A 27054-nucleotide genomic window follows, 5' to 3' on the forward strand; every position below is an offset into this window, starting at 1 on the left:
TGCTGCCTAATATACCCCAGCCACTAACAGGTGACAGGATGAAGAGATAATCAGTGTTATTCGCTTTACAGGTCATTATGTTATATTGTCATAAAGTGATGCCTGGTCTGTGTGTATATTGACACTGTGTGTATATTGACACTGTGTGTAAAGACATTGAATTATCAAGGTAGATAGTTTGGAATTTATGCAAATTAATGTTTGTTTACTTCCAATTTCACTTCAGAACTTTAAACTTCATATTTCTAAACATATATTCATTTCCCACATATAAATGCTCATGTTCAGAAAACACACAATAGTCAGACTGCAATTAGTGACTTTATTTAGTGATGCTGGACTGTGCATGAGTTCAGGAGTGTGCATATAGTCTCAGGGGATGTCTAGAGCTTTACTCTTCATCAAAGCCTTTCTGTATTAAAAAAAAGAGAAAAAGTATACAGTCATTGGCTATATCTAACTATATAATCACAGTCTACAATACTGCATATCACATATATTACACAGGTAAAAACTGTAAATAAAAAAAAAACCTTTGTCCCAGGTTCACGGCTCTTTGCACGCAGTTTGTTGACCTGGGACTCAGCAATGTCAGCTCGCTCCACAGCTTCGTCCAGCTCATGTTGCAGTTTGCGGAATTTTCCAAGATGAACATTAGCCTGCTCTTCCTACGATAATAAATGCACACATCAAATTAAGTGTACAACCATCATTATCAAATTATTTCTACTGATCAGGATACTTACAGCATCTTCAGAAGCTCGCTTGTAAGCCTTAACTTTAATTTGCAGCTTGTCCACCAGATCCTGGAGACGGCTTGTGTTTTTGCGGTCCTCTTCAGACTAGAGGACATCAGTTGAAAATAAATCATATTTAATTTATGTAATGTGTTTTTAACCTGTTAGCCTTCACCACAGCTTTTGGTACTCACAGATGAAAATGCCCTAACTTTAAATGTTAACAGCATGACCGTTATATTGGTTTAAATTAGTAATTTGAAAAAAGTAGAAAAATGAAAAATAAACCTGGTAGGAAAGTTCTTTAATGCGACGTTCATATTTGCGAATTCCTTTCACAGAGTCACTGCTTCTTTTCTGCTCTGCTTCAAGTTCATTCTCCAACTCTCTTACCTGAATGGATTTTTATGAATTTATACACATAGAAAATTAAATAAATTTAGTGAGTAAAGTAGAGCACAATTTATCTTGAGTACAGTACAATGGCTTAGATTGTCATATTTACCCATGAATGTTTACATAATAAAAAAGGTAATTGCTGAATTGTAAAATTTGTTCAAGTACATTACTCATGACCCATTCATTTAACTGTCATAAGCTTTACAAACCTGGGTTTTGACACTAGATGAAACCAACATTCAGTATTTAAAAAGTAGTGTTTACAAATATTATTTAAAAATTTTGTAGTGCATTATAATACTGTACCTACCCTGGCTTCCAGCTTCTGCACTTGCTTCTTGCCACCTTTCATGGCAATTTGCTCTGCTTCATTTAAGCGGTGTTGGAGGTCTTTAATTGTTTGTTCCATGTTCTTTTTCATTCGCTCCAGATGGGCACTGGTATCTTGCTCTTTCTTCAGTTCCTCTGCCATCATGGCAGCATCAGTGATTGCCTTTTTTGCCTTTTCATCAGCATTTCTACACTCTTGAAATGATTCCTCCACTTCACTTTGAAGCTGATTAATGTCAGCTTCTTGTTTTTTCTTTTGGTTCAGGAGGCTAGTATTCTATAAATTAAAAAGTTAATGTCACGATGCTTATTTATTAAAGATGGGAGGAAAAGCAATAAGACACGAAAGAAAGAAAGCAGGGTTTCACCTGTGAATGCAGAAGCTGAACTCTCTCACTGACATCTAAAAGTTCCTGTTCAGCAAGCTTGCGTACTCTCTCCGTTTGCTCTAGTACATTCCTGAGCTCCTCAATTTCTGCCTGTAGCAGAATGTTACGTCTCTCTACAATGGCATTGTTCTCCTTCAGATCATCATTAGCATGAATATAATCATCCAACTGGATCTGGCAATCCTAAATTAGAAAACTTTGTTTAGATATTTGTTACATTATACACTGTATTTATTTGTATTAATTATTATATTATATATTTCCTGCCTTGAGGTGAGATTGAACTATTTTGAGCTGCTTCTGAGCCTCTGCAGCCTGTCTATTGGCCTGACTTAGTTGGATCTCCATCTCATTAAGATCCCCCTCCATTTTCTTCTTAATTCTAAGAGCTTCATTTCTGCTACGAGTCTCGGCCTCAAAAGAACTTTGCAGGGTGTCAATTGTCCTCTGCAAGTTTCTCTTTGTCTGCTCCATTTCCTCCTCTTTTTCAGTCAATTTACGTTCATATTCAGCCTTTATCTGGTTAAGTTCCAGCTGACCTCTTAGTATTTTGCCCTCTTCGTGCTCTAAGGAGCCCTGCACAAAAACAAAAAAGTGAAAATAATGCCACTTTATAATCCACAGTTAAATATTGTTTAATATATTTACCTCTGCCTCCTCCAGTGCAGATTGGATTTCAGACTTTTCTTGCTCTAGCTGTTTACGTGCTTTCTCTAATTCATGGATTGTCTTTCCACTCTCACCGAGTTGTTCAGTCAGATCAGTTATCTCCTCTAGAAAAAAAAAGGATTACCATGTTAAATGATTTCCTGTATTATATGGTTCAAATTATGCATATTTAATCATTTATGCACCTTGGAGGATCTTGTTCTCTCTCTTTAAAGTCTCCAGGTGATCTAAAGATTCCTCATATGAATTCTTTAACTTGAAAAGCTCAGTACTCAGAGATCTGGCTTCTTTTTGGGAGCTTTCAAGCTCACACTGAGACTCCTCATATTTCTGCTTCCACTCAGCAAGGATCTTAAAAAAAGAACATTTGTAATCATAGAATTTAGAAATACCATCCTCTTAAAACATCTAAAACATAATTGCAATATCAAGAACTCTCAATATTCTAAGAGAATTCTTTACATTACTGTAATTTTGTGAAGTTGTAATTAGTTATATAAACTATTGTTTGGAGTTACCTTATCAAAGTTTCTTTGTTTCTTGTCCAAAGTTGCAGCAGCTGCATTAGATCGCTCCATATCCACCATGAGATCTTCAATTTCATTTTGAAGGCGATGTTTGGTCTTTTCAAGAGAGGAACATTTAGCATTTACTGCTTCCACGGCCTCTTCTGCATCCTGCAAGCGCTGAGCAAGTTTCTTTCTGCATAAACAAAATCTTATAAATCTGGTGTAAATTTTTTTCATTTAATTTAAATCACATTTAAAATGTACAATTACAATTTCTATGCACAGCCCTTCACCAAAATGCTTATATTATTTCAAGTTTAATTCAATTCATTTTATTTGTTGTTGTCTGCTTTTAACAATGAACATTGTATTAAAGCAGCTTTACACAGATAATGTGGTGATAAAAATTAATAAGATGTTCTTTATAAAGTTTAGTGTTGGAGTGAACTAGTGCACCCTAGTGTGGCCAGCAAAATTGCACGATTTTTAAACACCAATAATGTTTCTGTGCCTGATACATTCGGACCACTGTTACGCATTACTGTGGCCACTGGGGCCTGTGGCGTTTACTTGTTTTTCATCAAAAATATATTTGCCATAATATTGTGAAAAATTACCAAATCACAGTCACCTTACTTACATACAAAAATATAAATGTAACAATATCCAAGCTATTTTCACTTTCTAAGATTGACAGTGGACATGTCAGGAATTGTTTTTTCAATATATTTCTTTAAAAAATAAATTTTATCCAGTGTATAATCTGTGTATACTCTTTCAGAGACTAACTTTATCCCTCAAATTGTTGACACATAGTGCATAGTAGATTTTTTTATGCCTTACTTGGCTTCTTCCAGTTCTTCTGTTCTCTGAATAGCATCAGTTTCATACTTGGTTCTCCATTGAGCAACCTCAGCATTAGCCTTAGTGAGACTACGTTGCAGCTCTGCTTTTGCTTCCTGCTCCTCTTCATACTGTTCTCTGAGTAGATCTGAATCATGCCGAGCAGACTGTAATGCATGGGCAAGGGCATTCTTGGCCTGAGAATGTTCAAGGCAAATAATGCAAAAAATATAATTTCAGTACAAGTAGGTTACATAGCAATATTTTGCCAAAGTAGTTTGTTTTTTGGCATCATAAACTCGTCCTAAAGTAATTTTCACTGCTGCCAAAATTGCTTTCATTTTTGACATACACATTTCCAATGTAAGCAGGATTGAATAAAAAGAAACATAATATCCATAATAATCTTCGACACACTCTTGGCATCTGATAACTGAACAGTGATCAGCCATCCAAACAATGGATTCTCTGGTTTGTGGTCATTAAAGCCTGCGATTCCCAGAAAAACCGCACAGATAAAATTAGGCAAAGTTTCTCACCACAGGCCTAACCCAGGCAACACCTAGGACTGAATCTACACCCTCACATTCTGGTTAATATACACATATCATAAATATATTGATTATTATTATTATTATTATTATTATTATTATTATTATTATTTAACTACAATTTAACTTTACTCTGGGTACCTTCAACCACTGTTGTAGAGCTGCACATATATGTACTTTATTCCAAATAATGTCCATATTGGGCTGCCATCTATTCTCATTTTATACTTTTCTATTTTCTACATGTACTGCATGTAAATTCAGATTTATGTAAATTTGTTTTTATGTCAAGGGCAGTTGTAAACAACAAGACACATGAGACCAATGAGTAAAATATTATTTACTGATGGTAATTTGAATTAAAGGGTCAAATATTTTGCCATCTTAATGTTACAAGCTTAGTCCACAGTTAAATAAAATTCATATAAAATATGCAATACTCTACCTTAACCTCCTCTTCAAGCTGCCTTTTTAGATCATCAAGCTGTTGAGAGTAGGATTGTTTTCCTCTTGTAAGCTGGAAGATTAGTGACTCCTTTTCTTCTACCTGTCTTGAAAACTCATCTATGGTTTTTGTAACATAGTAGAATTTCTAATACATATTTTATATATATATATATATATATATATATATATATATATATATATATATATATATATATATATATATATATATATATATATATATATATTTATGTTTTTTGTTTTTTTAAATACATATATTTGTCTTAAAGTTAGAGCAATATACCATTCTCAACATACCATTCTCAGTTTGAAGCTTTGCCTTCTGAGTTACTAAATCATTGAGGGATCTTTGGTTTTCTTCAAACTTGTTTCGGAATTCATTCAGCTGGTCCTCCAAATTCCTGCTAATTTTCTCCAAGCTAGTCTATTAAATGTAATATGTATAACGTTAAAAGACTGTAAACACAATAACGATCATTATGATAGTTAATCAACAACCGACACATCAATTTTCTATATATGAGTTATAAACCACATTTACTACAGTGGAGACACATTAAACCATAACAATTGCTTCTATATATTTAAAACTAAAAATATTTCTTTATAGATTTTAAATGTTAATTTGTATCACTATTTAGAATGCTATTATATGAGCATTAATAATTCTTGGATTCCCATTATCGACATATTTAAATCTAACATCATCGTACTACCTATCAGATTGCTTATCAAATATTGTTTTTGACACACATGCTTTATTCCTTTTGTTTATATGCAACCAACTAGCAAAAAGGCAAAACCACAGAAGAATTGAGCAGTGAATGCCTGAAACAAAGTTCTAATGACAGATTAGTCCAAATTTGATGTTTTTGGTTTTACCAGAACAACTGATGTAAGAAGAAAGAAGAGAAGCTAAATTCTGCCTCAGAGCCGAAACAAGGAGGTGGAAGCTTAATAGTTTATGTATCTTCTTTCACAGAAGAAAAAGTTGGAGACTTATTATAGGTAAAAGCCATACCGAACCAACATAGCTGGCATTCCATATTTTAATGCCATGCAATTCTGTCTGCACGGTGGCTAATTGGAACCAACTTCACCATACAATAAGAGAATTCATTGAGGCATACAAGCTCTGTAACCATTATTTAGATAGCAAACATTTGGCAGGAGTGTTATCTATCACAGAATGTCCTGTCCAATCACAGAACCAAATCCTATTGAACTGCACTGGGATGAACTTGTTTGAAAAATATCCAACTATTGAAGTACACTTTGTAAAACTTTGGAAAGTTTTATAAGAAGTATGGCAAAGTCTTTTTCTTCTTCTTTTTCTTCTTTCGGCTGCTCCCATTAGGGGTCGCCACAGCAGATCATCAGTCTCCATAACCCCCTGTCCTCTACATCTGCCTCTTTCAAACTAACTACCTGCATGTCTTCCCTCACCACATCCATAAACCTCCTCCTTGGCCTTCCTCATTTCCTACTTCCTGGTCGCTCCATCCTCAGCATTCTTTTACCGATATTCCCTATGTCCTTCCTCTGCACATGTCCCACCCATCTGAATCACGCCTCCCTCACTTTGTCTTCAAAACATCTTACATGCACTGTCCTTCTAATAAACTAATTTCTAAACCTGTCCATCCTCATCACTCCCAACGAAAACATCAACATCTTCAGCTCTGCTATCTCCAGCTTCACCTCCTGTCTTTTAGTCAATGCCACTTTCTTTAAACCATACATCGCAGCTCTCATCACAGTCCTTTAAACTTTCCTTTTCACTCTCACAGATACCCTTCTATCACAAATCACTCCTGCCACTCTTCTCCACTCACTCCACCCTGCCTGCATGCCTTTCTTCACTTCTCTAACACACTCTTTATTACTTTGTACTGTTGACCCCAGGTACCTAAACTCCTCCACCTTCTCCACCTCCTCTTCCTGCAACCGCACCACTCTACTGCCCTCCCTCTCATTCACACACATGTACTCTGTCTTACTTCTACTTACTTTCATTCCCTTTCTTTCCAGCGAAGAGGTATGGCAAAGTATTTCAGCTAAATGTTTCACATCTGTACATTTATATATTTGTTTGATTAAAGAAAATATTCATACTGTTGAACTACCTATTTTCTTACATATAAACAAAAGGAACGTTCACATGTCTCTTAAAAACAATAAAAGATTCAGTGTTTTCAATCTATTGACAGGCACTGTAAATGTACAATTTTGAATAAATGTAAAAGATAAACTACTTGCAAGAATCCACCTATATTGTAATATTTATTTTCCAGTACTGCATAGTATTGTCCTAAACCCCGGCCAGTAAATAAAAAATATTCATTACACAATTGGTTGTCAGTCAGGATGCTTTACCTAAAAATGTATTATTAGGAATTGTATATTTAAAATTATTCTAAAAACTTACTTTTGACTTTACAGTCTGTTCCATGCTGGAGACCACATCATCCAGCTCCAGTTTTAGCTCACTTTTTTCTTTCTCTAATTTTTGTTTGATCCTCTGCAGGTTATCTATCTGCTCACCCAGTTCAGCCACACTATCAGCTTGTTTCTTTCTAAGTGTTGCAGCTGTGGCTTCATGGTGCAGCGTTGCCTCTTCAAGATCTCTGCGCAGTTTTTGAAACTCTGCCTCCCTTTTTTTGTTCATTTCAATCTGAGTCGCAGTAGCTCCTCCAGCCTCTTCCAATCTCTCACTTATTTCTTCAAGTTCTCTCGCCAGGTCTGATCTCTGTTTCTCCACCTTGGCTCTAGCAGCTCGTTCGGCCTCAAGCTCTTCTTCCAGTTCTTCTACTCGAGCCTAAAACAAACAGGACTTGCACAGGGTTCTTCATTTTGTACATTATACATTAAAACTACAAGACAATTAAATACCTGCAACTCCTTAATTTTCTTTTGGAGTTGCACAATGATGACTTGCTCATCTTCAATTTTACTATTCAGCTGGCTGATTTCAAAATCTTTCCTAAAAAAAAGTCAAATTAAATCAGTTACTATCAGTAGACATACACACATAATATGTAGTGTTTCAAATGTTTCTCTTTGTTTACTTCTTTAGGCGTTCCTCTAGTTGTTGTTTGTCATTTTCCAGGTCCATTATGCTTTCTTGGGCCAACTTCAAGTCACCCTCCAGCTTTCTCTTTGCCCTTTCAAGATCCATACGAACCTTCTTTTCTTGCTCTAGAGATCCCTCTAACTGATGAAATACAAGAATTTAAATTATATTTAAAAAAACATTTGCTATTTAAGTATTATTCACTTACATCATCAACTTGCTGCTCTAGTTTGACTTTGATTTTGGTGAGGGTGTTGACTTTGTCCTCCTCACTCTGTAAGTCATCCAATGCTTGCTGATGAGCCTCCTGCAGGGCTTTCTTCTCCTTGGTTAATTTGGCTATGATTTCATCCAGAGCTGCCATTTCTTCAGTCAGATTCTTTACCTATAAGATAGCAGAATTTGAGAAAATTGCTTTAAAGTTTTCTATATTGTTTTACTGTGAAGCTTGATGTATGAGACCTTATTCTCTGTTGCATGCTTCTCCTTTTCCACTTTAGCCAGAGTCAACTCCAGATCATCAATGTCTTTCTTGAGCTCAGAGCACTCATCCTCCAGCTTTCTTTTTTTAGCTGTTAGCTCTGCATTCATCTCTTCCTCATCCTCCAGTCTTTCATTCAGCTCTTTGACATTGGCTTCCATTTGGATCTTGTTTTTAATTAGTCCTTCACATCTTTCCTCAGCATCACAAAGATTGTCTTGCTCCTATGTACATTAGGCAGTAAAATGTGTTCATAATTTACCTAAATAATTTGGAATAATTGAGGTTTTAACCATTTCAAGGTCAATTTTATCCTTACCGCCTGCACTTGAAGCTGTAGATCATTCTTCTCTTGGAGAAGTGAGACCATTTTTTCCTCAAGCTCTTTTCTTCGAGATTCCGACTTGGCATAAGCCTCTTTGAGTTTTAGGAATTCCTCTTTCATGTTGGCCATTTCTTTCTCTGCTTCAGCAGACCTTAATAATGGTTTAATCTTGAAATATAGCTTCATCCATGGCCAGTTTTTGACACCCATGAATGCACGCACATTCCACTGGATAACAAGCAAGGCATCCCTTTGAGGTGAAAAAAATAATTAACAGAGAAATTAGTTAAAAAATCAAAAAAAAAAAAAAAGGTTTTGACAGACATACCTGCGTTCCACCATCTTCTGATACTCAATTCTTGAAAGAAGCCCACGTGACCTGGCTTGGATTCCTGTTAATATTTTAGATAGCCTTTCATCTCGCATTTCCTCCAATTGACCTAACAGGCCAGCTTTGAAAAACACCTGAAATATAATATTTAATGTAATTTATATTGAAAAGTTTTAAAATAAGATATTAATTACACAAAACCTTTACCTTAGTGTGCCCAAATTTGTACTGTTGGATATCTATGTCAAGTGAAGCCAGCAGTTTTTCAGCCCCTTTTTTGCTGTCAATGAATTGTCCCTCTGGGATTGCAGATGGGTTAAGAATGCGGTATCTAAAATATTACATATAAAATTGGCCATATATATTACAAATGCAAGTTTTTATACAGTAATTTTTTTATGATTATGCTATTTATGTTACATTCTAGTACCTCTGTTTGAAATCACCATAAAGGATTCTGTTGGGGAAACCCTTTCTGCAGATCCTGATACCTTCCAGCACACCATTGCATCGAAGCTGGTGCATAACAAGGGGATTGTCCATTGCACCAGGAGTCTTGGTCTCATTGGGAATGATGCAGCGTACAAAGTGTGGATGAGTTGAGCGCAAGTTTGTCATTAGCTTATTAAGGTTTTCCTGAAAGTCAGCAATATTAATAAGTAGGTATGGTACAAGGAACAAAAATTGGTCAAGACAATTATTCTCTGTGGACATACCCTGTGAAGTGCTGACACTGTCTGGAAAGAAGATCCTTTCTTCTTCTTTTCTTTTTTGCCTGAATCAGTTGCTGAAATATATTAGCATTATTTTTTAGTGCCAGTGAGCATTACAGCACACAATTTGCATTGTGTGAATGCCATTTAGTACTTCTATATGCCTTTTTCAACTATATAGGTAACATAACTTTATAGGTAACGAGTTCCAAATAAGCAGCACTGTAGATGTCTGCCATAGATGTTACAACTCCAAAAACCACCCAATTTGCTACCAGAAGTCATTATACTCAGATTTCTTTCTGATTTTTGTAAATGTTTTCAGATTATTCTTCTGTTTTGATTCTTAAAAGAATTTATTTGATTGCTTAATCATATTTTATATGCATATAAAAAGTAATTAGCTCCATGAAAAGGATAAAAGGGCTATCTCTTAACAATTTTATAATGAGAAAGGCTGTTTGCAAATGGACAATCTGTCAGGTATCTAAACTCATCCACCTTCACCACCTTTTCTCCCTGCAACCACAACACTCCACTGCCTTCTCTCTCGTTCACACACATGTACTCTGTTTTACTCCTACTGACTTTCATTCCCCTTCTTTCCAGCGTGTACCTCCTGCTCTCCAGGCTCTTTTAACCATGCTCTCTACTCTCACCACAAATCACAATATCATCTGCAAACATCATAGTCCATGAAGACTCCTGTCTAACCTCGTCCGTCAACTTGTCCTTCACCACTGCAAACAGGTCTCAGAGCTGATCCTTGATGCAGTCTCAATTCCACCTTGAACCAGTACGTTGTTCCTACTGCACCCTTAACTACGGTCACACTGTCCTCATACATGTCCTGCACCACCCACACATACTTCTCTGACACACCTGACTTCCTCATACAATACTACAACTCCTCTCCTGGCACTCTGTCGTATGCTTTCTCTAAATCCACAATCACACAATGCAACCCCTTCTAGCCTTCTTTATACTTCTTTATCAACATTCTCAAATTCATTCAAAAATATTGCGTATGTAGTGCTCCTCCTCGGCATGAAACCATACTGTTGCTCACACATGGTCACCTCTTCTCTCAGCCTGGCTTCCACTACTCTTTTGATTAAACTCATGGTGTGACTGATCAATCTTATTCCCCTGTAGTTACTGCGGGTCTGCACATCTCCCTTATTCTTAAAAATTCATACCAGCACACTCCTTCTCCATTCCTCAGGCTTCCTTTCACCTTCCAGAATCTTGTCAAACAATCTGGCTTAAAACTCCACTGCCATCTCTCCTAAACATCTCCACACTTTTACTGGTATGTCATCTGATCCAACCGACTTTACACTCTACATTGTCTTAATCGCTGCTTTCACTTCCTCCTTACTAATCCTATCCACTTTCTGCTTCACTATTTCCACATCATCCAACCCTTCTCTCTCTCATTTTCCTTGTTCATCAGCTGTTCAAAAAACTCCCTCCACCTTCTCAACACACTCTCTTCAATAGGCAGCAAACTTCCATCTTCATCCTTTATTGCTCTAACTTGTAGCACATTCTTCCCAGCTCGGTCCCTCTACCTGGCCTATCGGTATAAATCATTTTCTCCTACTTTTGTGTCCAACTTCTCATACAGCCCAATATATGCCTTTTCCTTAGCTTTTGCCACTTCCCTTTTCACCTGCTGCTGCATTTCGTTGTAACCCTGCCTACTTTTTTCCTCTCTCTGCCGATCCCAGTTCTGTTTTGCCAACCTCTTTCTCCTTATGCTTTCCTGCACTTTCCAATGCTGTCTAGCTACACCTTACAGTCTACAATCTCTTTCAGGTTGCCTCTTCTGCACAAAATATAGTCCACCTGTGTTCACCAACTTCCTCCGCTCTTATGCCCTTCTACATTCCTTTTCTTAAAGCCATACCTACCCATCACCTCCTCATCACCTCTGTTCCCTTTACCTACATGGCTATTGAAGTCTGCCCCAATCAGCAAACTTATATTCCTAGGTACACTCTCTACCACTTCATCTAACTCACTCCAGAATTTTTCTTACTCCTCAATCTTACAACCCACTTGTGGAGAATAGGGACTGATGACATTTATCATTACCCCTTCAACTTCCAGCTGCACATTCATCACCCTATCAGAAACTCTATTAATCTCCACTACACTCTTACCTCAATCTTCTTTCATGTTCACCCCTATGCCATTTCTCTTTCCATCCACACCATGTTAGAACAGTTTGAACCCACCTCCAATGTTCCTGGCTTTACTCTTTTTCCACTTTGTCTTCTGAACACACAACCTTTCTCTGCTCCATCATATCAGCTACCTCTCTCTCTTTACCAGTCATAGTACCAACATTTAAAATACCAACCCTAACCTCCAATTTCCTACACTTATCCTTTAAGCTGTGGTGTTGGTGGTCTAGTGGTTAGGATTCGGCGCACTCACTGCCGCGGTCCGGGTTCGATTCCCGGTCAGGGAACCAAACCCAGACATTAGGGTTGCACAAGCCAGTGCACTGTTAGTGCCGGTCCCAAGCCCGGATAAATGGGAAGGCTTGCGTTAGGAGGGGCATCCAGTGTAAAAACATGTGCCAAATCGAACATGCGGAACACGAATACGGATGATCCGCTGTAGCAACCCCTAATGGGAGAAGCCGAAAGAAAGTTTTTATGTAAAAAATACAGGGCTGATTGTTTTTGTCTAACACTTGGTAGCATGAAGAGATAGAGAGTTGCTTCATTTTATGACCTGGTCTTCCGATTGCCTTAGAGTGATAGAAGGTAGTACTTAGAAAGCAGGCTCTTTTATAAAATGTGATGCTTCTGTAAGTGGTATTTGTTTATTGCTAGCAATAAAAAAGCTAGCCTATTGTTAAAATATACAAAACACAAAGTGACGCTGCATTCAGCACTTGAGCAGAGCAAATATGGTCATAGTACTTTATCTGTTGAGAACACCAGCAGCTTAATTATAAACATAGTAGTAATATTTATTACTATAAAAGTTATTATTACTCATAAGATATAAAAAAAAAAAATGCATTGTAGCTGCTAAGTTGAAAATACCATACTGCATTCCAAAGGCAAAAAAGTGAAATATGGTTGTTGGATAGACAGTTTACTTTGTAATGTTTTGGAAGCTGTCAGCATACATGTACATGTGCTAAAGATGTCCAGGTAATTCTCATCTCCTCTGAGTAAACCACTTACCTGAGTCTACCCCAGCATAGTTTGCAAACAGGATAGACAGAAGTTTCAGTGAAGATTTTTGGAAGAGTCCTACTACAGTTTCATTTAGTGGATCCTTGTTCTTAATAAGCCAGTTGTTGATGTTGTAGTCCACAGTGCCAGCATAATGAACAAGTGCAAAGTGAGCCTCTGGTTTCCCCTTTACAATCCTTGGCTTCTGGAAGTTACTTGATTTACCCAAATGGTTGTCATAAAGCTTTGTTTTAAAGGTGGCATCTGTGGCTTTGGGAAACATGCATTCCTCTTCAAGGATAGACATGATACCCATGGGCTAAAACAAAACAAAAATAATTATTTAGATTAGCAGTGAGTAAATATTAATGGTTATATCTCTATAAAGTAGAGTAAAATATTTAAATTTGACCTATTTATTATGTATTAAACTAATGTTTAAAACTAAATTAATTATGAATAACCCACCTTCTCAATCAAATCAATGCAGGCTTGTAAGTCCATGCCAAAGTCAATGAATGTCCACTCTATTCCTTCTTTCTTATACTCTTCTTGTTCCAGCACAAACATGTGATGGTTGAAAAACTGCTGCAGTTTCTCATTTGTAAAATTAATGCAGAGTTGCTCAAATGTGTTATACTGTAAATATATGATTGAAATATTAGTGTGCATTTATGTTTTGAAAAACTTTTGCATCACACTTACAGAAATAGTATAGTAAACAAAAGTATAGTAAAACTCAACATACAACCATTATTAACTCAACATACAGGCATTATTGTCAATAAAGCTGGCAACAAATGTGAGTACACCCTAAGTGATAATGGCTGTACATCTTTTAATCATGCAAAGCCACATGTCCTATTCATCATGTTCATGTTTTTGTCTGCTTGACAGGACCATACCTATTTGTTTATCTTGTATTGGAGCAGTTAAAATTTGGTGCTTTGAGTACAATTCTCTCATACTGACCACTAAATGTTCAACATGGCACCTCATGGCAAAGGATTTGATCAAAGGGTCAATCAAAGAAGTTGAGTTCTCATGATATGCATCAGCTGCAGAAGCTGGCTTCAGAAAACAGATGTATGAGTGTTGCCAGCATTGCTTTAGAGGTTGCAGAAGCAGATGGTCTGCTTGTCAGTGCTCAGACCATACGCCTAAGAAGCAAGCTTCTTCTGAAGCTAGCTCACAAGAAAGCACAGTTAGCTGAAGACAACCTGTCCAAGAGCATGAATTACTGGAACCATGTCCTGTGGTCTGATGAGACTACGATAAACTTGTTTGGCTCAGCATCTCCAGCATGTGTGGTGACACCCTGGCGAGCAGTACCAAGAAAATTGTGTCTCGCCTACAGTCAAGCTTGTTGATAGTAGCATCATGGCCTGGGGCTGCATGAGTGCTGCTGGTACTATGGAGCTGCAGTTAATTAAGGGGGGCTTGTGTGACATTCTGAAGCAGAACATGATGCCCTCCGTTCAGAAACTAGGTCGAATAGCAGTTTTCCAATATAATAATAAAGATGACAACTGCCTTGCTGAGGAAACTGAAGGTGAATGTGATGGAGTGGTCAAGTATGTCTCCAGACCTAAACACTATTGAGCACCTCTTGGGCATCCTCAAGTGGAAGGTGGAGAAGTGCCATATGTCTAACATCCAGCAGCTCAGTGATGCCATTATGGAGGAGTGCCAGAGGATCCCAGAAACAACCTGTGCAACTGTGGTGAATTCCATGCCCACGGGTATTAAGGAAGTTCTAGATAACAATGGTGCTCACACAAAATATTGACACTTTGGACACAGTTTTGTCATGTTCTCTTAGGGTGTACACACTTTTCTTGCCAGCTATATTGACAATAATGGTTGTATGTTGAGTTAATTTCAGAGGACAGTAAATCTGTACTGCTATACAAGCTGCACATTGAGTACTCAAATACAGTATATGTATAAGTTTCCTTTAGTCTTCTAGTATTGTCCCTTGAGAAGATATACTAAAATGGTTGCTGAAATGCAAGTTTGTGAGATGCTTGATGGTTAATAGTAATATTAACATGTTTAAATTACACAAAATATTACACCTTATATAATAACTGTTCTAAGAGGATACTGTACGTATGGTTCTGATATTCATGCACTCACTTCAAAAATCTCAAAACCAGCAATGTCCAATACACCAATGAAATACTGGCGTGGCTGCTTTGTTTCCAGAGACTGATTGATTCTGACCACCATCCAGAGGAACATTTTCTCATATACTGCTTTGGACAGAGCACCAACGGCGTAGTTTACCTGTAAGAACCATCATAAGTAATTGAAAACTTAAGCATAAAAAAAATATGTATTTTTGTGTATTGTCGAAGGTACAATATAAAAATGTGCTTACCTGTTGGACATTTTGCCCTTTAGTTACCCACTCATTGCCTACTTTAACTCGTGGGTGGCACAAACCTTTTATAAGGTCTGCAGAGTTCAGGCCCATAAGGTAAGCAACTTTGTCTGCATCTAAAAACAAAAAAAAAGATTTCTGTATTTCTGTTTTACAGTCATGCAAAAATGATTTTTACTGCCATAGACATACCATACCGTATTAACTTGTTCTTTTCAGCAGTGTCTAAACATCTCTTCACTGCCATAGACTTTATATTTATTTACTGTACATATGTTTACATTATCTATCTATCTATCTATCTATCTATCTATCTATCTATCTATCTATCTATCTATCTATCTATCTATCTATCTATCTATCTATCTATCTATCTATCTATCTATCTATCTATCATCTCCTCTTTGATTTATATGGTTTTAAAAATGATACAGTCCTTATCGTCTTAAAATGAGGTAAATACAACCCCAGATTAACAACCCATGACATTTTGCACAGTGCTATTATTTATTTTACAAAAAATAAAGATGAAATGAAGAAACCATGTAGAAAAAATGCATTTGACTCAATACTAATAATTTCCACAAGTGGAAAACATTTAAAACAGTTACCAATAATCTCAGGAGTGGATGTACTGGCAAATTCACCCCAAGGTTAGACCATGCAATGTTCAGAAAAAATGCAAAATACACAATAAAGCAAAAAAATCTCAGATTTTAAAGGCCTTAGTTAGCATGTCAAATGTTAAAGTTCATTTTGGTACAATTAGAAAAAGACTGAAAAAGTATGGATTGTTTGAATTAAAGTCTCATCTCTCAGAGACAAGATTGCAGCATGGCTTAGGTTTAAAAGTTGCATTTGAACAAACCACAATACTTATAGAACAACGTCTTTAGGACAGATAAGACCAAAGTGGATCTGTTTAGACATAATGCACAGCAATGCCAGCACAAACAGCACATACCAAGTTTTAAGTACATTGGGCAGTATTTTAGTCAAATGTGAAGCCATCTGTCCAACAGATAAAGCTTGGTCAAAATTGGGTCATGCAAAAGGACAATGATCCCAAGCACACCAGCAAATCTACAACAGAATGGCTAAAAAAAAAAACAGAATTAAGTTGCAATGGTTCAGTCAAAGTCCAGACCTCAGCCTGACTAAAATGCTGTGGCAGGACCTTAAGAGAGCTGTGCATAAACAAATGCCCACAAACTGACGAAAAAAAAACTGACGAAACATTTAAAACAATGTGAGCCAAAATTCTTCCACAATGATGTGAGAGACTGATGAGATCATAGATAACACGCCTACTTTGAGTTACTGCTGCTAATTGTGGTTTACAGGCTTGCAAATCATAAGGTATACTTCATGTAGATGGGTTCCCTCTTGATTCTGGTTACTCTCAAGGTTTCTTCCTTATGCCATCTCGAGGAGTTTTTCCTTGCCACAGTCGCCCTGGCTTGCTCATCAGAGACAAACTTGCACTTACTAAAAAAAACTAATTAATTTTTATCACCACATTATCTGTGTAAAGCTTCTTTGAGACAATGTTCATTGTTAAAAGCCCTATACAAATAAATATTTTTGAATTGAATTGAGCTAGTTTGAAGTTGTATTTATCTAATTTTAGTCTAAGGACTAGATGATGTTTCTATTATGTTCTGATACATAAAACCATAAAATTAAAATAAGGTGTAATTTCATTTTGACAGCACTGTAGATCATTAATGATTTTTGTTTCAAAATTATGAATAATACATACCCTCAGTTCCATCAGCTTCTGCCTGCTCCTCACGCTGCTTTTGCTTGAATTTCATGTTACCATAGTGCATAATGGCTCCTGTAAGCTTGTACACAGAGTTTTTTTCTTCTTGTGTGAAACCAAGTACATCAAAAGCATTCTGTAAATGGAGCAATGTAAATTAAAGGCAAAGTTCATAACCAGAGTAACATTAAAATTATTTAAGATAATAATTCTTAAAAACAATGTCTCAGTTACAGTTTTTATCAGTTGCTTTGGAGCATTTCTAGAATGACCTTAGTGTTTGCAAACCAGTAAGTGCATTCTCAAAACAATTTGTACAAACAGCACAATACAATAGGTTTTTTGCCAAAGCCTGTTCCTTTTTCAAAATCCTTAGTTCGTGTCCCAAAAGTAAGTATTGAACATCTCATTGCCATCAGAATGAAAAGTTCCTTTGTCATTGTTCACAAACAAAATCATCAAAGTGTTTAGTCGTGTTGTCAGTATGACGCTGCACAGGTTCAGTATTTGATATAAACTATGGTTTGTATTACAGTGATTGAAAATGCACAAACGTTGAATTTCTTCTCTTTAACATCTATACATTTCAGCAGCACAAATTGATTTATTTGATTGCATATTTGATTTATATTGATTGCAAGAGACCGGACAGGATTCACACCTTTACTGTACTGTAATAGTGTCTGTTTGTTTCTTGGTTGTTCATCCATTTTTAGAAATTGTAATTCTGTGTTTTGCTCTGTTGCCAAATGAAGGTTCACAAGATTGACCTGTTTTAGAGAACTCCTTGATTATTAAAGATAATTAAAGATCATCTGCATAATTCATCAATTCAATTCAAATTAACAAAAAAAAAAGTTTAATGACATTTTAGATGACAGATGATGACACTTGGTTGAACCATTTTTCATTCAATGACTTTTACAATGAACCGATGCCGTGATGTTTTGGGGGTTAAGACTAGTATAATATAAAACAAATATTTGCTACATATATATATATATATATATATATATATATATATATATATATATATATATATATATATATATATATATATGAAACTAGTATAATATATTTTGATCAACATGACATAAACAACTGATAATGTAGGAAACAGCAGACAATAATTGTATACAATCTATTAAATGAATTTACAAAAGCATTTTCAATTTGATCAAAGCAACAAGAAATATTTGCTTTTAAGATGAGCAAAAGTGGACTAAATGATGTGGAGGTTGAACAAGAATTTCATTTCTGATTTGAAAAATGCTCCAAAGCAACTGAGAAAAACTGTAAATCGATTACATAAGTAGAAAGCTTTTATGTCAATAATGAAACAATTTATGTAATAAAGTATCTCTTGTTTTAAAATGCAGTGCTTAAATAAAGCAGATTTGTTTTACATTTATTCAGAGTACTTTCAGTTCATCTGCTTTATGATCATTACAAAATAAAGTCCACCAAAAACATACTGTTTTACTAAATTTCTTTATGAAACTTGAGACTATAGCTATACTGCTAAATATTTGTGGACACCTGAACAACCACACGCATGTGAATTTTGAACATCCCACATTAGCCAAACTAAGGTTTAAATCTGGCACTCTGTTAACTTTAAAAGTGACCTTGTTAAATATAAAGAATTAAATATATTTGTCAACATTTAATAACGTAGTCTGTTAAGATTTCACGTCAAGATTTCAATATACGTGACCTAGCACAATAATAATAATTAAAAAAAAAAATTATATGAGAACTATGTATCAGAAAAACAGAGTGAAGTGGACCAGAATTGGAGATCTAACTGCTAGCTAACTGAAAACAAACAGCTTGAACATAGAGACTTACATCAGTTGCCATTAACTCTTCAGCATCATCAATAGAAGGAACTGTGGTTTCTCCCTGAGAGATGAATGCATAGTCATAAGGGTTTGGTGTCACCAATAGCATCTCTGTAGGAAAGAAAAATATTATGCCATTTAAACCAGAACTTTATTTAATCTTTATGGATTTCCTTCATTTATTATACTAACCAAGTATTTCTGGTTTCTTGTTTGACAAGATTTGATAGAATATGTGATAATCCCTCTCTGCCTTGAGCTGAAAAGTCACACGAGATTTCTCCAGCAGATCTTATTAAAGATGAGAGTGAAATAAGTGGCATTTTATACAAAAATGTTTATATCAGATAAAATATATCTGTGATGCAATGTATGGTTTGCAAATGCAGTGATGAATTTGATATAGCAAAAAAGATGTTGTGATATAAAATAAACCAAACATACATGTAAACTACTGGAGCAACTGATTATTGATATTAGTGACTTTGCCATTTTTACAGTTTTAGAAGTGAGGAATAACATACAAGTTTCAATGTCAGCTGATGCCAATTTCCCTCTTGTATCAAAGTGAATTCTGATGAATTTGCCCTGAAAAAAAAATTATTACAGCAAAAATCAAATAATTTCACTCAAAAGAGGAATGCTGGTATACTAATAAAAGTGTAATAATAAAAAAATCCCTACAAATCTTGAAGAATTGTCATTTCTTATAGTCTTGGCATTGCCAAAGGCCTCCAATGCAGGGTTTGCCTGGATGATTTGATCCTCCAGAGTCCCCTGGAAGACAGAAGTTCATTCATTTTTAGATAACACGCACACGCACACGCATGCACACACACACACACACACACACACACACACACACACACACACACACACACACACACAGTACATATATAATGATTCCATATTACATATTTTAGGGATATATTAATACAAATGGGAACCTTGTTTTGACTAGATGAGTCCTTCTTTGGCCCACTTGCTGCAATACTGGCAAAGTATTGAATGACTCTTTTGGTGTTTACAGTTTTCCCAGCACCGGATTCTCCACTACATAAAACACATACATATGGCATTTTATATACAGTGGAACCCACTTATCTCGACCTCGGTTAACTTGACAACCCTATTAAGTCGACGTTTTTGAAGTGGAACCACCAAATTCTCGCTTTGTCTAAGCATTTTTTTATCGGTTTTTTATGTTTTATGTCGCCGAACCCTAATATCTCGAGCACAAGGGGGGAAAAATTTGCCATTTAACGTCAGTTATGTCGATCGGCGCTGTGCAGCCGCAGAAGAACTCGCGAAAGTGGCAGAAAAATCAAGCCAATACAATGTTGTACGTATTGTATACTGATGAATCTCTGCTGTTAGTTAGTGCACATATGCCTTTTGTTGTTAAATGTTATGCGATGAACGGGAGGCGAAAGCCGCGCTTGGTAGGAGTGCCGGTGGGAAGGCACGTACCGGGATACGCATGAGCGATAACAACGACCGCCGTGAACCAACATATAGCAACAATAACAGACGGTGAGAGTGTGGAAGTTTAAATAGGAGCTGGTGATGAGTGATAAACGAGCACCATATGTGCGCGATTGAAGCCGGGAGCTTCAGAGAAAGCGGCCGAGAAAGCAGCTGCCACGCCGAAGGGGCAGGTGGATTCCTGACAGTTAACAAACATGTACTGTATGTACATTTTTATAGCATGCGTTCATCAAACAAATCGCGACAACGATGTTGTGTAAAAAACCCTCCCAAAACACGTGCATACACATTCTCATTTATTAACGCACATCATGTACATAAAAAAATTTCAAGCACGTTAATATATTGCCGCCATTTTGATTTTAGTTTATCTCGATCATCGGTTATCTCGATGCTTTTTGGCAACCCCCTAGGACATTGACATAACCGGGTTCCACTGTATATATATATATATATATATATATATATATATATATATATATATATATATATATATATATATATATAGTAAGGTAGAATTCAAGGTACAGTATTTTCAAGGTACAGTATATTAACACTGGCAGGTGTTTCTTTGCTGCCCTGGTGTGCTCTGTGAGACTGAAGGAAGAAAAGTCACATGTTTAATTTGTTTTCTGTGGTTTACCTTGGTCTAATCTACTGTCTCATATATATCTTTTGATTATCTCATTATGCATCTCAATTCACTCAATTTATTCCACCACCATTTATTATTTATTTCGAATCATATTATACGGTTGACATGCTTTTTTAACACCTCTCGACTGCTGCTACTGCTGTTTTTGCACTGCATTGTGTTTATGTTTACATATACTCTCTTGTTTATAGTCCTTTTTGTTTATAGCCCTTTATAGTCCTCTTTTTGCACATTACTGTATAATTAGAGTATACAATAGGTTTACTGGTCTGCACTATTTAGTGTTTTGTGTATCTGTCTCACACTGTCTTGTGTTGTCTGTCTGTTTTTGTCTGCACTTTTTGCACTAGGTTGCACACGATGCACTTTATGTGGCAAAGACACTTACTTTAGTCCTAAACTCTGTGTTCTGTTATGTAGCTTTAAGTTGTGTGTTGTATTTCTATGTTGTTCAATGTAGCACCAGGATTCTGGAGGAACGTTGTCTCTTTTTACTGTTTACTGGGTCAGCAATATATTGTACAAATGGCAATAAAAGCTTCTTAAAAGTGTTCCAGTACTTTTAGAAAGGACTGTAAAGATTAATAGCTTGGGTTCTCAAATATGTGGAGAAACCTCAATTATCTTCAGACATAAATGCCCCATTTTTTGGAGAAAATATATGATTGAATAAAACCATGGCTTATTAGTAACTTACGTGATCAGGAGTGACTGGTTTTCACGGTCTATGTATAGAAAGAAACAAACAGAACACACTCTGCAAAAATCACATTATATACAATATTTGCAAAAATCAACCATTTCCTGACAGTTCATTTTATATTCTTTTAAAGATTCAAGAATTTTTTTATAATAAACCCCCCAAATATTAATAATCCTTGAAAAAGGTATGATTTCTTAAAAGGCATTTGTATAGAAATGAAATTAAGTCATATTATTGTTAATATTAACCTAGTAGTATTATTTATTGGTGCGGAGGAATTACTATTATATGTTTATCAGATACCTGCCAACATATACTGATAAGCATTATCAGAAATGGAGAAAATATGCGGAGGTGCTTCACTCCTTTTCTTGCCCCTGTAAGCTATAACCACTTCCTGATTATACACTGGCAGCCACTTGTAGGGGTTGACAGTGACACAGAACAGTCCTGAATATGTCTTTGAGAAAAAAACAGATATGCATTTTGCTTGTTATTTCAAATAATAATGAACATGTTTTAATTTAGTTTGAAACACCTTCATGTACTTACATAGATCATCCATGCTGCATAACGCTCTTTGAGATTATATAGCACAGCTGGCTCATGCAGGAAAGTCAGCATGGCCATGTCTTCAATTTTGTCAAACTTTGGAGGATTCTGTTGCAAAATCTGACTTTCCTTGAAAGTCAATGTCTAAAAAACAATATAGAGTTCAGAATATTACTATTTTAAAATATATTTCTTGTCAATATATGACATATGCTTTATAGAAACTGCCATCTTTGAAATTCTGTAAACATCTTAGCAATAAAGTAGTGCCAATCACTTTTTTAATGATGTTTTTTTGGGCATGTAAGAATGTCATTCTTTTTTATTTGTTTTTTATTTTTTTGTTTAGACTGTATCTGGGAAATAAAATCGCTATTGCAATATGAATTTCATTTAAGCATTTATATTTATTTTCTATTCCAAAATACTCCAAATCATACCTATGAGGAGTGCAAGATGTAGTTTATATAAAACATAACTTCAAGTTTTACTAGATGCCAATACATGACTTTTCAACTTAATAAGATATTATAATAATAAGGTTAAAATTAAAAGATTTGTTTTTTTGTTAATGCAGTTCAAAAATTCAAAAGCCTTCATTTATGTATAATTATTAGAGATTTTAAAGCAACTAGTATTAATGTAATATATATATATAAAATGACTGTTTTTAAACTGACCTTTCCTGATTCAGTCTCTACAGTCACTTTATCTCCTTCACGACTGGAAACTGTGGCCTTAACAAACTCTTCCACGGGATCAGGCACAAAACATTCTTTCTTCATGTCAAAAATACGAGTCTGTGCCTCTAAGCGTTCCCTTTCAGACTTTCGCAAGTAAGGGGCTGCTATCCCAAACACTGAAGTCTCAACATCCACCATTGTTATTCTTAAAAAAAAAAAAAGTCAAATTGGTAACAGTGTATAAAAATTATAGGGCACCGGCCTTTGCAAATACAGTTTTTAATTTGAACAGAAATATACTTACTGATTACTGATGTCTTACTGGATACAAAAGATTATGAAAATTCCTGTGCTTTGTTAGTAAACCTAAAAAAAAACAAAGGTCAAGACTTCCCACACTTTTGCAGTATACAAAAACACGTTGAATTGGTAAAAAAATTAGAAAAATTTAAAGTCTATGGTAAACATTGGGAAAACTCACACAATAGCGGGTGCAATTGCTGTACTTTATTGCACTAAGAACTGGTGAAGAGCTGAGATCTAATTTATAGCCTCTACCACTTCAATCTTATGAGGTCACACACGTCCTATGAGTATACCCAGAGAGCATGTGCGCACACACACACACACACACACACACACACACACACACACACACACACACACACACACACACACACATATTTAAACACTTGGTACATCAGGTTTAAGTGCTTGGACTGACAGGAAGGAATGCTGCAGGTCTGTTTTATACCACATTCACATTAACTTTGACACTGCCATAATTATTTAAATATCAGGTCTATTTTGGGTAGTTAAATAAAAATACACATACACTACTAGTTCCTTTTTTATACTTATTTCCAATTATTTTTATATAAATTATTTTGAGGAATGCAGGCAGAATACATTACAATATTCAATACATAAGCTGTCTGTGATAAATGGATTGAATTATTGGAAAAAAACCTTCAAAATCTTCTTCTTCTTTCGGCTTCTCTTCAACCACATACTTAATGTTCTAAGTAAGTTACATCACAAACAATTTAATGGAATACGATTGGGGAAATTGTGGATATATATTGCCTCTAAACTGAAATCTTAAACACACCCAGTTCTCTTATAATGTCATGTCAAGGGAAGTAGCATGACTACTTAAGACTGCTTATGAAGCAGTCCCTTCTATGTCTTTTCACAATATAGGCAGAGTTTCTCTCTTAAGTTAAGAATGAATATAGACAGAATGACAAAGTATAAGTCATTATATGGCTAGATAAATCTGTTCTACAAATTTTATAAATCTAAGGTAGTCTTGGATAATTAACTGTACCTTGTAGCTCTAAAGTTATTCACCTACACATAATTGTATATGAAACCCTTATGAGAATCCAGTAATTTCTATTTACAAATAGTACAAAGGTGTTTCAATCAAACTGTTTTAACACTTCCAGGTTCTCTCACACTACTCTATTATTATGATCTCTCTATGCATTTCTGTAGTTGCCTGTGTGAGATGGTGGTTGATTACAAAGACAAAAATGGACCAATGGTCTTAAATAAGCAGTTATCACACCCACTGTTTACTATGCTCCTACACTGCCTCTAGGATGTCTTGAATAGATCTAACTGTATCTGCTGCCTCAAGGAAAATGTGACAGTGTTAGGAACAGGCTGAGGGTAAATGCACAACATGCTCTCCTGTCAAGGAACCTTCTAGCCTTTCTCTGGAGAACAACCTGAAAATAAGATTTACAATATAAATAATATAATTATAAATAACCATTAATAGTCCCACAGTGGGAAATTTCTGAACATTACCAACCTATAGACTAGGATTAAGTTTGCTTCACAGAGACATGGCACTGAATTAAGGACTCAGCATATCATGGAAAGTGGAGTCTGTATAATGGTAAACAAAAGCGGGTGCAACAACGTGAGCAATGTTCTTCTAACATGCTCCTGTACACCAACCTGGAGCTCCTGACCATCAAATGTCACTCTTTCTACCTTTCTCTGGAACTCTCTGCACATAGTCAGCTTTAGGTAAACAAAGACACTGCTTTATGTGAGCTACATGATGCTTTCACTGTTTATTAGACACATCACTGGGACAATGTGGTCATTGTGGCAGGGGATTTTAACAAGACCAAATATACATCAACACATCACCTGCCCCACCAGAGTCAAATGTATCCTGGACCACTGCTACACTACACTGAAAATTGCTTCAGGGCACAGGCTTATCAATTGTTTGGGAAATCAGACTATGCCGCCATCATCATCATGACAAGAAATAAATAAAGGCTGCAAAATGCTTTGAATGATGAAGAATGGGACATGTTCAGGCTCTGATATTGTTAATGTCCATACTGTATGTCAACAAGCAGTTGTTGGATTTGCCAGGAAGGTATATAATGCAAAAACACCACCAGAACATTTACCAACCAGAAGCATACAAACACAGGGCTTGCTACTAGAATCATGGATAAGAAGGAAAGCACCAGGACCAGACTGAGTTTCACCAGCCTGTCTAAAAACCTGTGCAGACCAGCTGGCCTCTATCTTTTCACAGATCTTTACCAGATCACTGGAACTGTGTGAAGTGCCTGCCTGCTTTAAATGTTCCACCATCATCCCTATCTTGAAGAAACCAAAAATCACCGGACTTAACGACTACAGACATATTGCCCTAACATCTGTGGTCATGAAGACATTTGAGAAACTGGTGTTATTTGGCTTATCGGAAAGACATCACTGGACCCTTGCTGGACCCCCTGCAGTTTGCTTACCGAGCAAACAGGTCTGTGGACGATGCGGTGAACATATGACTGCACTTCCTCCTGCAACATCTGGACAAACTAAGGACTTATGTGAGGATCGTGTTTGGGGACTTCAGTTCAGCCTTCAACACCATCATCCCAACTCCCTTTCAGACCAAACTAACCCTGCTCTCTCCTCCTAGCTCTACCTGTCAGTAGATCACCAGCTTTCTGACAGATAGGCAACAGTTAGTGAGAATGGGTAAATTCATGTTAAACAACCGTACAATCAGCACTGGTGCCCCCCAGGGATGTGTTCTCTCCCCATTGCTCCTCTCCCTGCACCTCTACAAACCCCTCTTTCAAGCTTTTGAAGTTTGCAGACAACACTACAGTCATCAGCCTAATTGATGACGGTAATGAGTCTGCAGACAGAAGTGATGTACTGTAGCTGAATGGCTGGTCCAGTCATAACAACCTGGACCATAACATACTCAAAACAATGGAGATGGTTGTGTATTTCAGGAGAAAACCCCCTGCACTCCCTCACTCACTATCATGAACAGCACTGTGGCAGAAGTGTATCATTCAGGGTCCTGTGCACCACCTTCTCTCAGGGCCTGAACTAGGACAATCAGATCGACTCTATTGTTAAAAAGGCCTAAAAGAGGATGTACTTCCTTCACCAGCTGAGGAGATGCCACAGGAGCTGCTCAAACAGTTCTACTCAGCTATCATTAAGTCTGTCCTGTGCATTTTGAAAACCTTCTGGTTTGGCTCAGCTACAAAATCAGATATCAGAAGACTACAGAGGACGATGAACGGCTGAAAGGATTATTGATGCTCCCCTGCCCACTTTACAGGAATTGTACACGTCCAGATTGAGCAAAAGAGCTCAGAAAATCACCCTGGACCCCTTACATCCAAGCCATATGTTTTTTATCTTTTGTTGTTTGGCTGACGCTACAGAGCACCAAGTACCAAGACAGCCAGGGACAAGAAAAGTTTCTTCCCCCAAGCAATCTACCTCATGAACATTTAAATGCTCTCTCCATTGTGCAATAAAATAAAACATATGTGCAATACTACTTTTACTGGTTTAAATCTGTACTGTTTTGTGCAATAATACTCTTTATTTATTTTCTTTATAAAAAAGTGCAATACGTTTAACTTTCTTTAATTTATTTAGCTTTTTTTTTTTCAT

The 27054-nt window shown here is 36.2% G+C and overlaps 1 protein-coding gene across 1 annotated transcript; it reads right to left on the reverse strand.

Moving 5' to 3' along the window:
• Positions 1–302: 302 nt before the first annotated feature.
• LOC124402768 (myosin-7-like) lies at positions 303–23695 on the reverse strand. Its single transcript, XM_046875982.1, has 39 exons — positions 23573–23695; positions 23396–23457; positions 23089–23296; positions 22409–22552; positions 22160–22316; positions 21851–21878; positions 19958–20063; positions 19695–19787; positions 19535–19598; positions 19203–19301; positions 19018–19121; positions 17164–17302; positions 15399–15517; positions 15155–15304; positions 13484–13654; positions 13025–13334; positions 9819–9889; positions 9533–9738; positions 9310–9433; positions 9100–9236; positions 8766–9021; positions 8428–8670; positions 8174–8350; positions 7961–8106; positions 7785–7875; positions 7321–7710; positions 5190–5316; positions 4873–4991; positions 3877–4073; positions 3043–3226; positions 2710–2875; positions 2504–2628; positions 2123–2431; positions 1835–2038; positions 1447–1743; positions 1026–1130; positions 747–842; positions 534–668; positions 303–412 (listed from the first exon to the last, which is right to left on the reverse strand). Exons 3-39 carry the CDS (start codon positions 23287–23289, stop codon positions 392–394), a joined length of 5811 nt encoding a protein of 1936 aa, XP_046731938.1. The 5' UTR covers positions 23290–23296; positions 23396–23457; positions 23573–23695; the 3' UTR covers positions 303–391.
• Between the last annotated feature and the right edge of the window lie 3359 nt (positions 23696–27054).

This window comes from Silurus meridionalis, chromosome 20, assembly GCF_014805685.1.
Source record: "Silurus meridionalis isolate SWU-2019-XX chromosome 20, ASM1480568v1, whole genome shotgun sequence".
NCBI lineage: Eukaryota > Metazoa > Chordata > Actinopteri > Siluriformes > Siluridae > Silurus > Silurus meridionalis.